The sequence below is a fragment of the Tenrec ecaudatus genome, chromosome 9, assembly GCF_050624435.1.
Source record: "Tenrec ecaudatus isolate mTenEca1 chromosome 9, mTenEca1.hap1, whole genome shotgun sequence".
Classification (NCBI taxonomy): Eukaryota; Metazoa; Chordata; class Mammalia; order Afrosoricida; family Tenrecidae; genus Tenrec; species Tenrec ecaudatus.
This window is the reverse complement of record NC_134538.1, coordinates 136,972,246-136,984,295: the sequence shown is the minus strand read 5'-3', so window position 1 is coordinate 136,984,295 and position 12,050 is coordinate 136,972,246. Positions and strand designations below refer to the sequence as shown.

General features: G+C 44.9%; 2 protein-coding genes across 2 annotated transcripts in view; one reads left to right on the top strand and one right to left on the bottom strand.

The window, feature by feature from the left end:
* Window positions 1–4,076: 4,076 nt before the first annotated feature.
* The window catches only part of ASZ1 (ankyrin repeat, SAM and basic leucine zipper domain containing 1), a 70,192-nt gene continuing 62,218 nt past the window's right edge, over window positions 4,077–12,050 (top strand). The window contains exons 1-4 of the mRNA XM_075557687.1: window positions 4,077–4,181; window positions 4,906–5,005; window positions 8,183–8,305; window positions 10,290–10,401. Coding sequence (XP_075413802.1) covers window positions 4,077–4,181; window positions 4,906–5,005; window positions 8,183–8,305; window positions 10,290–10,401 — 440 coding nt within the window. The remainder of the gene's footprint in view (window positions 4,182–4,905; window positions 5,006–8,182; window positions 8,306–10,289; window positions 10,402–12,050) is intronic.
* LOC142456545 (small EDRK-rich factor 2-like) lies at window positions 6,765–7,129 on the bottom strand. The gene has a single exon (XM_075557685.1). It carries the CDS (start codon window positions 7,127–7,129, stop codon window positions 6,953–6,955), a length of 177 nt encoding a protein of 58 aa, XP_075413800.1. The 3' UTR covers window positions 6,765–6,952.

Sequence of the window (12,050 nt, the reverse complement as noted above, 5' to 3'; positions counted from 1 at the left end):
AGCTAAAAACACAGGCTAAGAAACCCTGTGGGACCACTCTACTCTGTCATACAGGCTCTCGGAGTCAGAATCAATTCTACAGGACATCACAAATGCGACCTCAATATGCAAATCACACATTCAATAAACTACCATCAATGTCTACTATTGTCTTATTATGACTTCTGTTTTGCCAGAGGCATTGATCTGACTTGGTTTCTCCTGCTTGTTGCGTCACATTTATCAGGTTCCTCTGTTGGCCCTTTCGCAGGTGGCTGGCTTCCTCCATGAACAGCTGTTCCTTAGGGATGTGTTCTTAGTATTCTTATCTCATCCTACCCATTCTCCCTTAGCAATACCCCCACTTTTACATGGTCATCATTATCCCTCAGAAAGCTAATTTCTAAAGCTTCACCAACAGCCCAAGACTCTCCAGGAAGTCCCATCCCGTCTGTTGACCTCGGCATTCCTCAGTCATTCCAGTCTCTATTTGCAGAGCAGAATTGATCTCCATTTCCTTAAACCCTCTTCCTCTACCTAATGTTTTCCTTGTCACATCAACTTTGACTCATCTCTCCCTGTCGTCATTCATAGTAATCACCAAATCCATTTAATTAGAACTCATAATAAAGTTTAAATGCCTGCAATCCTCTACAGTTTCTCTACAACTTCCCTGATCCACAATTAAAGTGACTTTATAAGAGCCCCTGCCACTTCCTAAAATCACACCCAAAATCAATACTGCACATCACTAAGGACACCAGGCAATAAAGGACTGACACTTGCCACATTGAAAACATGTTTAGTGATATACAATTGACCCTTGTACAATGTGAGGGTTTAGGGCTCTGAGCTCCATCTCACTGCCATCGAATCAATTCGGACTCATTGAGACCCTGTATGACAGGATAGAACTGCCCCTTTGGGTTTCCACGCCTGTAACTTTTTATGGAAGCAGAAAGACTCACCTTTCTGCCCGAAGAGTGGCTGGTGATTTCAAACTGCTGGCCTGGGGGTTAGCAGTCCAACACATAACCATTATACCACTAGGGCTCCAATCTCCATAGCAGTTGAAAATCTCAGTATAGTTTACAGATGACCCCTGAACAACGTGTGTTTGAACTTTCTAATGTATTGTGGAGACCTTGGGTGTGATGCACACCCAGGCTACACAGCACTATTCACAATAACAAAAAGGTGGTAACATTCTAAATGTTTTCCAACAGAAGAATGGATAAACAAATTATGCTACACACACACAATGGAATAGTAAGAAGAACAATGTATCTGAGAAACACCTCATTACGTAAATGAACCTGGAGGACACTGTGCTGAGTGAAGGCCTCTCTCAAAAGGACAAATGTTGTATGAGACCACTTTTGTGAACGGTCAAGAAAAAATGTGTACACTAAAAGAAAGATTTCTTGATGGTTCCCAGAGGGAGAGAGGAAAGAAGGGGAAGTTACTGGCTAGAGGGTAGACATGTGTTAACTTGGATGAAGGGAAGGCAATATGGAATGATGAGGAAACAATGAGGGAAGTAGGGAGATATGCAAGAAGGAAAAGAAACAGAGGTTAAAAAAAACAACATTATATAAGCAACCCTGCTGTAATGATGATCTACACAGAGAAGCAGGGATAGCACTTAGGCTGAATGGGTGTGGGAGGGAGAATGGGAGGATGCCCATGGATGTGTGTGTGTGTGTGTGTGTGTGTGCGCGCGCGCGCGCACATGTGCGTGCGGATGTGTTTGACAGAGGCTATCTGTACTTGTGCATTTACCTTCAAATATATCCATGAATGTGATGGAGCATTCAAGGAGCAGAGTAACAAACTCTTCTTAGTCAGGCAGTAGCACTAGTCGGCATAACAAGGGGTACAGTGACCGTATTCTACATCCTAATTTGGTGACTAGCAATTGGGCTCTAAAAAGTGTTGAAGTAGACCCTTGACGAGATGGAATTGGCACCGTGGCTGCAACAGTGGGCTCAAACAGGATGTGAGAGGAGCCAAGTTGGCATAGTGGATTACGAGTTGGGTTGCTAACAGCATCAAAACCCCATAGGAGCACTACCCTGTCCCATAGAGTTGCTATGAGTCAGAACTGAGTTTGGCTTGGGTAGGGCAGGCGTGGGAGGAGATAAAGGGGAGCTGATACCAATGAGTTCAAGAAGAAAGAGTTTTGAAACTGAAATTTTAAAAAAAAAGGATCGCGAGGATAGCATAGGACCACGTGGGGTTCTTCCCTGTTGAACATGGGGCCATTATGAGGTGGAACAGACTTGTTGGCACCTTACAACAACAAGCCACCTAAAGCACAACTATGGGCCTCTCCCTGTCCGGAGGAAAGGAGAGTGATGAAAATCTAAGAAAAGTGGAAACAATTTGTTCAGGGGAGTCCTAGATCTGGAGAACATCAGCTTCCATGAAACCTGAAGTACAAGATATGCCCAGCTACCCCTACCACCTGCTCTGCTGCCAGGGGCCACATTAGGAAGTCCTGGTTAGAGTGGGGGAAAACTGCGGAACAACACTCAAAATCATAAAGAAGAACAGGCGCATTGGTCTGACAGAGGCTGGTTGTACTGAAACTGTGGCCCCTGGTCACCCTCCAGGTCTGGAAATGACTCATCCTAGGTGCTCAATCTTCAGCCAAACAACAGGGGAACATAGCACTTACTAAGGACGTATGCATTCCTTAGATAATAAATGATTTCCGATCAAAGGGCAACTCTCACCCAAGGACAGAGTTAGGAAAAAAGAAGGCATGAGAAAGGAAGTCTAGGGAGGAAGTGGGGTAAGGGATGTTACATTGTGCAAGTGACAATAACGGATAAACCACCAGATGTATGACTTCTTGAATGGAACGCTAATGTGCTCTGTGACCCTTCCCCCAATTCACAAAAATCACACAATGCCGTGGGATTTCCTCTTTGGCATCGTGGTGACGTGGTGGCTTGTGATCCTAAAGGTTGGAAATTGGAAACCACTAGCCTCTCCTGGGGAGAAAGCCCGTACTTTCCAATCCCTTGAACAGTTATAGTCTCAGAAACTCAGTCTGACCCTGTTTGATAGGGTTGCTATGAGTCAGCACGGACTTGATGGCCATGAGTTTTCTGAGTGCGATGCTAATCATCCCTGCAGGAGCGGTTGTCGCTCCAGGATAGAGTTGATGAGCTTCACCTGCGGTTAAGTGGTGACTCGCATCTTGGGCTCATCACAATAGCAAAGGGAATCTATATAAATAAATAAATAAATAAATAAATAATCACACGTAGGTGGGCCCGCCCTGTTCAAAGACCAGTTGTTGAAGGGCCACCTGTATATGGTACGGATACACCACATTATGGTTATCCGCTCATCAGTTGCTACACAGCTGAATTGTTTCCACTTTTCGGCTGTTAATGTTGCCATGAACATTGGAGTATACTTATGACTCATTTTTACCCTTTCGTTCTTTTTTCTCTCTCCCTCACAGCTACACTTACTTGATCGAAGGAACGTGCTTTTTGGATGGCCGGGTGTTTCTAAATCTAAACTAGGAACCGAGAGCACGGTTGTTTTCTCAGTGCTCATATTCTGCACGAATTCCCTGGCACTTTTGTTGCTTCTTTCATCTAAAGACTTCTTTGAATGTGTCCGTGGTGCTCGTTGGAGTTGTATTCTGGCCAAAAGCAGTCAGTCCTTCAAGGTGAAATATGTTTGGGACTTAGGAAGGGCAAGATAGGAGTCAGTCATATACAGACATCAAATTCGATTCTGTTCCAGCTACAATACTATTCTGCTCTACATTCCTTGTAGAGCAAAACCTTCACGCAGCAAATACTCGGAAAAGTAGAAGTCCCTGAAAGGATTTGGAAAGGCTGGCCTCAAAGCGGAAAGCCGTAGGAACAAACGTGCTTCCAGCCACGCCCCCAGTTTCCAGCGTGTGACCTGCGTAGGCTGCGCGCACGCGCAGGAGGAACCCAGGGCCCGGCTTGCACTTCGCGCCTTCAGCGGGGCCCAGACGCGGCCCTTTGCGCAGGCGCGAGGAGCCGGCGTCGTGCGGCGCGAGGACGACGCTCACGACGCTGCGTGGTCCCGAGCGGCGTGGGGTTATGGCGGCGAGCAGCCTGTGGGGCCCGGCGGTGGCCGGCGGAGGGGAGAGCAGTGAGAGCGAGGACGACGGCTGGGAAATCGGGTATCTGGACCGCGCATCTCAGGTAGGACCGCACGCCACCCCTGCGCCCTGCCCCTTTGCTGTGTTGGTGGAGGGACGCGGAGCTGGCCTTTCCAGGCCTCACCTGCATGGAGAAGGTGGGGGCGGGGGGGGGGTGTCGCTCTGTCTCTGGCCTTTCCTTTCCAGGGGGGGGGGTGTCTGTGTGTCTGTCTTTGTCTCTCTCGCTCTGTCTCCGGCCTTTCCTTCCAGGTGTGTGTGTGTGTGTCTGTCTGTCTTTGTCTCTCTCGCTCTGTCTCTGGCCTTTCCTTTCCAGGTGTGTGTGTTTGTGTGTCTGTCTGTCTTTGTCTCTCTCGCTATGTCTCTGGCGTCTCTCTCTCTCTCTGGCATTTCCAGGCCTCACCTGCATGGAGAAGGTGGGGGCTGTGTGTGTGTGTGTGTGTGTGTGTGTGTGTGTGTGTCTCTCTCTCTCTCACTCTCTCTCTCTCTCTCTCTAGCATTTCCAGGCGTCACCTGCATGGAGAAGGCGGGGGCATGGGTGTGTGCGCGTATATGTCTCCGTGTCTCCAGGCCTCACCTGCATGGAGAAGGGGGAGGGGTCTCCCCTGGAATGGGGTTTGTGCCCAAAGACCACTTCAAGTGGGAACTCATTTACAAAACCTGGCCTATTCACAAAAGATCGTGTCCCCAACCAAATGTTCGTTCCCTAGAGCAGTGAACGTGTAAATATCTGTAACAAAGATGCCTTTTTCAACTTTCTGCTTCTTTAGAAATTCACGGCACCGTTACCTGCTGAAGAGAAGAATGAACTGTTTAAGAAAGCATTGAGCACAGGAGATACTTCTTTGGTGGAAGAGCTCCTCGCAGCTGGTGAGAGAGCCGGGAGGGACAACAGTTAAAGCAACGACTTCGTTCTCTAAAGTCCACAGGGGTTCTTCATTTTCATGGGTTCCGGTTGCTTTTTAAGGGAAGCATATGTCGGGTGGCCCCGGACTAAGCCGAGTGCCAGGAAAGCGATTCCGAGTCACAGTTACCCCGTAGAACTGCCCCACAGGTGTCCGAGAAAGGAAGCCGGCAGCCTCATCCCGGCCCCGCTAAGAAAGCAGTAGACGGGTTAAATTGCCATCCTTGTTGTTAGCAGCCCAACGCTTAGCCCGCTGAGCCACCAGGGACCCTTAGAAGCCCCATCTGTCTCATGTATTCTTGGCTCTGAATTCTTGTCTGCTTCACTGTCCCCTTTACTGTCAGATTAAGAATGCTACCGGATGGCCTTTCTTCAGTTCTTCCTCCTTCAGAAGCTTTATTCTGACAAATCGAGTAAATATGACCTTGGCTTCATGATTCGTACTCGTTTTTACAGCAGTTACTTGGCTAAGATATTGCCCGATTAAATGCTTGACTGATAGAAAGAGTCACCCACCCGGAGGTACCTTGTAAGAAAGGCCTAGAAACTTGTCCCAGGAAATCCACAACTTAAAAAAGCCAATAGAGTGCAGCTGGCCTCCTCAACGCCCTTAATCACCGTGAAATGTGAGGCGCCTCGGCTTGCTCTTTATGCGATAATCCATGGTATTTTAAGAGTTGATTCCTTGTTACCGGTTGCTGTTTTAACACGTGGGAAGGATCTATATGACTTGGTGAGCAATGGAATTTGAGCTTGTAATCGAAGAGTAAAATGTGGAGAGCCCCGAATGCCTACTCTGAGTGAGCATGTGCAAGAATGGTCATATGCTGGATGGGGTGGAAGAGCTAGATCATGTGTTGTGGCGAAAGGGTTATGTTGGGACTAGAGAAATCGCTGCAAAGTAGGTATATAGTCAGTCTTTTCAATTTCATTTGTAATTTAAAAAAAAAAGCTTAGAACTTATTTTTAAGAAACCATTAAAAAATGGGTAAGGATAAATATATCTTACCTGTGTTCCCACTTGTAAGTGGTCTCTTTACTTTTGTGTCCTAGTCTCAGCAATGATACCTTGTAATATGAGAGGGCATGAAAAAGCTCATGGAAACATTCTATTATCTTTTAGTTTCATTTTCCCTCGAACTTTTAAAAGCCAACCTGTAAGGTAATCGCACTGCACTTTATCACAATCTTCATTTCTTAACAGTTTTCCTAATCTCATTCTAACCTATCTGTTTAGCGTCCTGTTGTGCCAGAACCCCGAGTCAGTTTTGTGTAAGAAAGGTAATTAAGGTAAACTTCCCTCAACTGGGTGCTAGGCCATGGACCGCCAATGAACTTGATGGCAGTGGGTTTCGTTTTAGCTTGGCTCCTCATGCATAAGAAGCCCTGGTTAGGTGTTGAGCTATCTGCCAGCTGCCAGGTTTGTAGTTCAAACCTTCCATTCCTTCTGCTAGAGAGCGAAGAGACTGTCAGCTGACGTGAAGTTTTACGGCCTTGGATACCCACCAGAAAGTCAGAATGAACTCAGTGTCGGTGGGTTTGGTTGGTTTTGCTTCCTCAAATATGTGATATTTGTAGCCATAGACAAATATGTGATATTGCCAAGCTTAATATTCTAATTAAAATATATATATTTTTTGCAATTACAAAGCTACGTTTAATACTTTGGGGTGAGCCCCACAGGAATAAAAAACACTGGGAAGTGGTAACCCCCTCACTCCCCAGGTGTGGCCCAGGGGGCGAGGGGCTACCTGAGGGGAAGGGAGCACAACAGGGACCCGCTGCAGACTCAGGGCAAAGGGAATGCCATCGGTGCTGGGACCTGTGAGCACTACAGGAGGAACGCGAGCGTGGTAGGACTGGCTCCAGGCACACAGGCGGAGGGCAAGAGGGTTGGACACGAAGCTACAGAGCTACTTGGGTTCCTCCTTCTCGTTTGCCTTTTTCTGCTTCTGCTGCATGATCTCCGAGTCCCTCTGCTTGCGGGCAGCAGCAGAAAGCCCGTCATCTCGGCGCTTTCCCTTAACCGAGTCGCTCTGCTTTTTCATATTCTTCTGGCGGGCAAGCTCGCGTTGGTTACCGCGGGTCATGCGGCTCCGGCCTGCCTAGGTTGTGTCCCCTCGTTCTGGCTCTAAACATGTATTTTATCTCTGAAACCTAACCCAAATTTCGAAAGATACACAGGGTAGCATTTAAAGACATGTAATAATACAGATACTTGTACCTTTGATGTGAAGGGCCAGTGGTTAGGTCAGGTCTTTGGGGACATGCCTCTCTAGGATTAGTACATGTGATATGTTTATCTTAGTCTCCTGGGACTGCCATAATAAAGTGGCTTCATTTAAATAACAACTTTATTGTCTCACTGTGCTGCAGGCCACTCTCCTCCTTTGTGGTGGCTGCTGGCAATCCTTGGCATTATGCATAAGAGGGGACTTTCAAAAGTTTGAGGAAAAATGGAATTAGGAGGTAATGGAGTTTTACAACAAAGGTTTTGAAGCGCCCTGGTATCCCTCTCTCCACGGTCACATGGCACCATCAAGAAGATACTGGTCCCTGGTGGGGGGGAGGGGCTAAATGATGAAGCACGTGAACAGTAACCTCAAGATTGCTCCAGCTCACTGCACATTCTGCAGGAGTGTCTGCTTCTGTACAGACTAAAGCCGCGCAAGCCCTATGGAATAGTTCTAACCCTCTGAGGCAGAATCCATTTGACAAGAACAGGTCAGTTAACCCAAAGGTCATTGATTTGCGCCTATCCAGTGATGCATCTGCAGAAGAAAGGCCTGGCGATCTGTTTTTGTTAAGTTACAGTTAAAACCCTATGGGGCAGTTCTACACTGTAGCATATGGGGTTGCCACGAGTTGGAATAGACTCAATGAGTTAATTTGGGGTTTTTTGAAGGGATTAGAATTAAGACTTATACTAAACTCTTAGGACGGCCTTCAATTTAACTGGTAAAAGAAAAACAAAAAACCCTATTTTGCCAAGCAAGCCCAAGGTAACAGGTTTCGGGCTTCAGCATATCTTTGTGGAGGGACGTAATTCAGTCCATACCTATTGCTATGCACGTGCTTTAAGCATGCGATGGTAACGGAGACGGGGACGCGTGGAGGTTGAAAGCTTGTCTTACTGTCGTCAGGCGTTAGTGTGGACTCCAGCCTCCGCTTCGGATGGACTCCCCTGATGTTTGCTGCGAGCGTTGCCAACGTCAACCTGGTCCGGGTCCTTTTGAACAGGGGAGCTAACGCAAGCTTTGAAAAGGGTAAGATCGTGGCGACTGAACTGACTGTGCGCAGTATGGCATTACCTTCTTGGTTTCCAAGCAGCTGTTGTACAAAGTGAAGAAAATCCAAGCAGTTTAAAACATCGTCCTGCTAGTTGCTTGTTTGGCTTTGTTTCACTTTTGTAAGGAGCACACTAAGTCAAACTCGAAGCCGTAAGTAGAACTCGTTCCTTCTAAAGGAATAAGGGTGTACTCCAGCTGTGTTCTGATTATGTTATTGTGTACCTTTAACTTTTATGCTCAGTTACTGTCCAAAAGGTAGACAGTTTGAATACACCCAGAACACAGGGCTGACGATCTTCCGAAAGGCCACAACCTGGCCAAGCCTGTGAGCAGTTCAGCTCTGCACCCTGGGCTTGCCAGGAGTCGTAGTCTGCACAATGGCGACAGCTAACAATGGTTTCTATGCTAGAGAATTGTGATTATTTTAAAGGAAAAATGCATTAAAAGAAAACATCAAAAATGCTACATTTGCAGAAAATTACTTGTGGATCAGTTTTTGGAATATAGACCTGTTTCAGAGATAGTTGTTAAGTTCATATGTTTTTGTCTTTGTTATTAAAAATCTCTTCTTAGTAATACTTTTGAAGAACAAGAGCATATATGTAAGTCCTTTTGAGCTATCGATTATTTTTAATATGCCTAACAGGCAATTTGTTTCATATTTCATGTGTAGGTTTTATTTTTATTGCTTCCCACATTAATTTTACCTTATATGTACTTAACATTTTTATAAAACCATTTCTCTTTTGTCATTCTCATTTATCTAGTAACATAAATTTCTGTCTTACTAACAGATGCTTGTGAAATCTGCTATGCTATTGTGTCATTCTGCATATTTAAGAATTAAATTATTGAAAACAAGATACTGTGTTCAAAGTACTATCTTTATGAATTTTACTAATCTTCCTAATCAGTTTTAATTATAAAATATTTTTCTACAGCACATTCAGATAAAGTATTTTATGCGTATGATAATAGCCTCATTATGTAAGGAGAGCAGGTCTTAGCTTTGTACCTGTAATTAGGGCTGATAGATTTATAGACATCACTGGAGTAACATTCTGCTAGGTGCAGAATGTGTAGTATCTCTTATCTTTTTTGTTCCATCTCTATTGAGCCGTGTTGGGAGCCATGGTGAATTTCCCAAGTCCTATTTGAGAAGTTTTTGTTTTTGAAATCTGCCATGACCTGATAGAAGCCAAGAGAAGGGTTTCAGGGAACAGGGAATATACCGTTCAGAGAGATCAAGTACGGAATGGATTGTAAAGAAGCCAGCCGGGTTGGCTGTCAGAGATCTGTTCTAGTGGAGTCAGTTAGGCATGACCAGATTTCCATGCATTGTGGAATAAGTGGAAAAGAAAGATGGGAACTAGGGAATGTAGAGCATTGTTTTCTAAGCATGAGCTCAGTGAGCTAAAGTTTAATCAACCAGACACTGCAGTAAACGCATCTGACCATGGCAGCATACTCCCCCAATCCCTTGCTCTGCCACTCTCCTGTTCTCTTGAAGAAACGGGGTGAGGGGCCCACATAAGTGGTAAAAATGAGCCCTGGACACAAATTTATGAAAGGAATTGTATATATTTTTTTAAAATCCATTCGAAATAAGAGTGTCATATCTGATGTGCATGACCTTTGGGTCTGGTTACATCTGGGAATTAGGACCTAAGTCTAGTTGAGATGAGCTTGAGTTGCTGAGATGTAGATTTGGACCTAAGTTTCCTTCATGTGTGGCACAGTGCAGATGAAGGAGAAGCAAGCTGAACTGTCCATTCTTGATCTCAGCTTCTTTGGAAATGACCAAGAGGGCCGTGTGAAATCATCTGTGAGGAGTGAGCGCTTCGGTAACAGGCTGCAGCGTTCAGAAGTGCACTGAGGACACGGAATGCAGAGAAAGCCAGTTTGATGCTCTCTCTAATGTGTGTGGGTTTTCTTTCCCCCGCCATTCTCTTCACCATAGACAAGCAAACTGTTTTGGTGACTGCGTGCTCTGCTCGGGGCTCACAGGAACAGATCGTGAAGTGTGTAGAGCTACTGCTCTCCCGAAATGCTGACCCAAATGTGGCTTGCAGGTAAGAACTTCAGTGTCGGTTCAGAAGTTTGAAGGATCCTTTCTTATTATTTATTACCCAGTGAACAAAGCATGGCACATTTCTGGGTTTTGGTTTGTTTTTTATTCTTTTTTCAGTCATGAAGAATATGTGTTTATTTGGCCAAGTAGTTGATTGATTAATGTAAATAGGTCATAGGATCATAGTTCAAAGTATGTAGACTTTCAACCCCACAGCCATTAAGTCGATCCCAACTCTTGAAGAAACAGGGTGAGGGGCCTACACAAGTGGTATGCAGGACAAGCAGACTTGTTCCATGAGGTTTCAGAGGCTGTACATCCTCCTGGAGGACAGACTGCCTCTTGTTTCCCATGGAGCAACTGGTGGGTTTCAGTAGCTGTCCTTTTGATTTGCAGTCCAATACTTAAGCTTATCAAAGGAAAGATACACGGATGCTCTCTTACCTTCTACTTTCTAGAGGAATGTCCTAAAGTTTGGAATGAAAGGAAAAGAGGAGAATCTTTCACTGTGATTTTATTTTAAATAGAGAAATAGCTTAAGAATTTAGAATGAGAGGGTAAAGGGAACAGTAACCTTGTCTTGTTTCCTGTGCGTCATAGCCGAGACACCTTAACAACAGCAGCAGCAGCTTCTTGCTGTGTCCTCTCTGATGGCGCTTACCAGTACATAGTTTCACATAAACACCGAGTTCCAAAACAGCAAAAAGAAGGCTCTCCATTTTCCTAAGACTTCATCAATTAACTCGGTGATACCAAATGGTTCCTCTGAGTCATAGTCTACTCAATGATAGTGAGTTTGTTTTTTTATTTTGGAGGGTGGAGTGGGGAGTGTATTTGTAATTATAGCTCAGTACATAGGAAGCATGAAGCAAATGTATCTTAGTAGTTCTATTGAAATATCAGTAATAATTAAAATCAGACTACTTAAACTTACAGTCGACTCTGATTCCATCTTCCTATTAAATCTATATTTAATCATCAAGTTGAAATAGCTCCTTCATTAGAAAGAAGTCTAACATGAGTATACCTACTATAATTCATGTAGTGAAATAATATCGAACCACCTGATATGCTTGCTACCAGAGGTGATTCTAATTTGGTTTTGTTGTTAACAGCACCTGGACAGTAGCTTTGGAAGTTACTGGACAGGTTTAGATGATTCTCAAATTTTTTTGAGATACCAAGATTTTCATCGAGTTAATTGGTTCTCAACCAGGGTGTATTTTGCCTCCCAGGGGATCCATGGCTGGAGGGATTTTTTTGGTTGTTAGCGGGGGAATGGGTAGGGAGTGTGCTACTGTCATCTGGTGGTTAGAGGCCAGGTATGTTGCTGAATAGCCTATAATGTACTACAGGTCAGTCCTCCCAGCAAAGATTTTTGCATCTCAGCATGCCAATTCTGCCAGTGTTGAGAAATTTGATTTAGTGGGGAAATGTCTCATGATTCAAAGAGTAGCTACTCAGAATTAACAAATAAAGGAAAAAGAATAGTAAAGAACTACCTCCACACTTCTTTAAAAATCCACTCATGAGAACTTTTGTTCTGTGGTATCTGATGTGTTTGCACAGCCAGTCTCAAGAGTTCCACCAGTAGGCCAACCAGTCTGGTCTTTTCTATGGTTCTGTTCTACATTTTTCTCCTGCTTGGCC